We start from the raw sequence: 875 nt of genomic DNA, 5'->3' as shown, positions 1-875 counted from the left end.
GAACCCCTTTACCCATCCACACACTTAAAAGCTTCAGTGAAAGGAACTATTTGCTCATCCTTGGCCTGTTTTTTTCCCTTTCAGCTACCCCTGAGGTTCAGTGACAGCCTGGTGCTCCGGCAGCTGCGGTACACAGGGATGCTGGAGACCGTCCGCATTCGCCAGTCAGGATACAGCTGCAAGTACTCCTTTCAGGTTGAGTAAAATGGTTTTTGTATTTCAATCAGCATCATTAGCAGAGCTGTCTGAATGTTGCTTGCTGGTTTTGTATCAAGGTACTGAATGTGTAGCTGGCTCAAGGCAGTGGGTGTAACGAGCTGATGTCTGCGTGAAGCAATTCTCTGCCGTGCCACTGATCCCTGCACCTGGGCTAGAGCTCAGTGAGGGCCATGAGCCCCTCTGCATCATGATTTTTGAACAAACCCAGTATTTCTTTGCGGCATAGACTCCCATTTTGAAAACAAAAAGGTGTCTGGTTTGCACACACTCTTCTGTGCCTGTTCTGGAGTGACTGGGAGCAGCTTTCAGTGCTGGCTGCGTCCCATCAGCAGAGTGATCGGCATCTTCTGAACCACTCAGGAGTTATCCAGCTTTTCCTGTTTTCTGCTTTTCCATGTGCTTGCCAGGTTTTGTGCACATGTCAGTCCTTTCATTTTGAAAACAAAAAGGTGTCTGGTTTGCACACACTCTTCTGTGCCTGTTCTGGAGTGACTGGGAGCAGCTTTCAGTGCTGGCTGCGTCCCATCAGCAGAGTGATCGGCATCTTCTGAACCACTCAGGAGTTATCCAGCTTTTCCTGTTTTCTGCTTTTCCATGTGCTTGCCAGGTTTTGTGCACATGTCAGTCCTTTCATGCTTTGCTGGTGGTGTTTCCTG

The 875-nt window shown here is 48.9% G+C and overlaps 1 protein-coding gene across 1 annotated transcript in view; it reads left to right on the top strand.

Annotated features, from left to right (window-relative positions):
• MYO9A (myosin IXA) overlaps positions 1 to 875 on the top strand; it is a 26,902-nt gene that overhangs the window by 872 nt on the left and 25,155 nt on the right. The window contains exon 2 of the mRNA XM_009073627.1: positions 85 to 195. Within this exon, the coding sequence (XP_009071875.1) occupies positions 85 to 195 (111 nt within the window). The remainder of the gene's footprint in view (positions 1 to 84; positions 196 to 875) is intronic.

Source organism: Acanthisitta chloris, unplaced genomic scaffold (assembly GCF_000695815.1).
Source record: "Acanthisitta chloris isolate BGI_N310 unplaced genomic scaffold, ASM69581v1 scaffold27544, whole genome shotgun sequence".
NCBI classification, from domain to species: domain Eukaryota; kingdom Metazoa; phylum Chordata; class Aves; order Passeriformes; family Acanthisittidae; genus Acanthisitta; species Acanthisitta chloris.
Note: the sequence above shows the minus strand (reverse complement) of the source record. Positions and strands in the feature narration are given on the sequence as shown.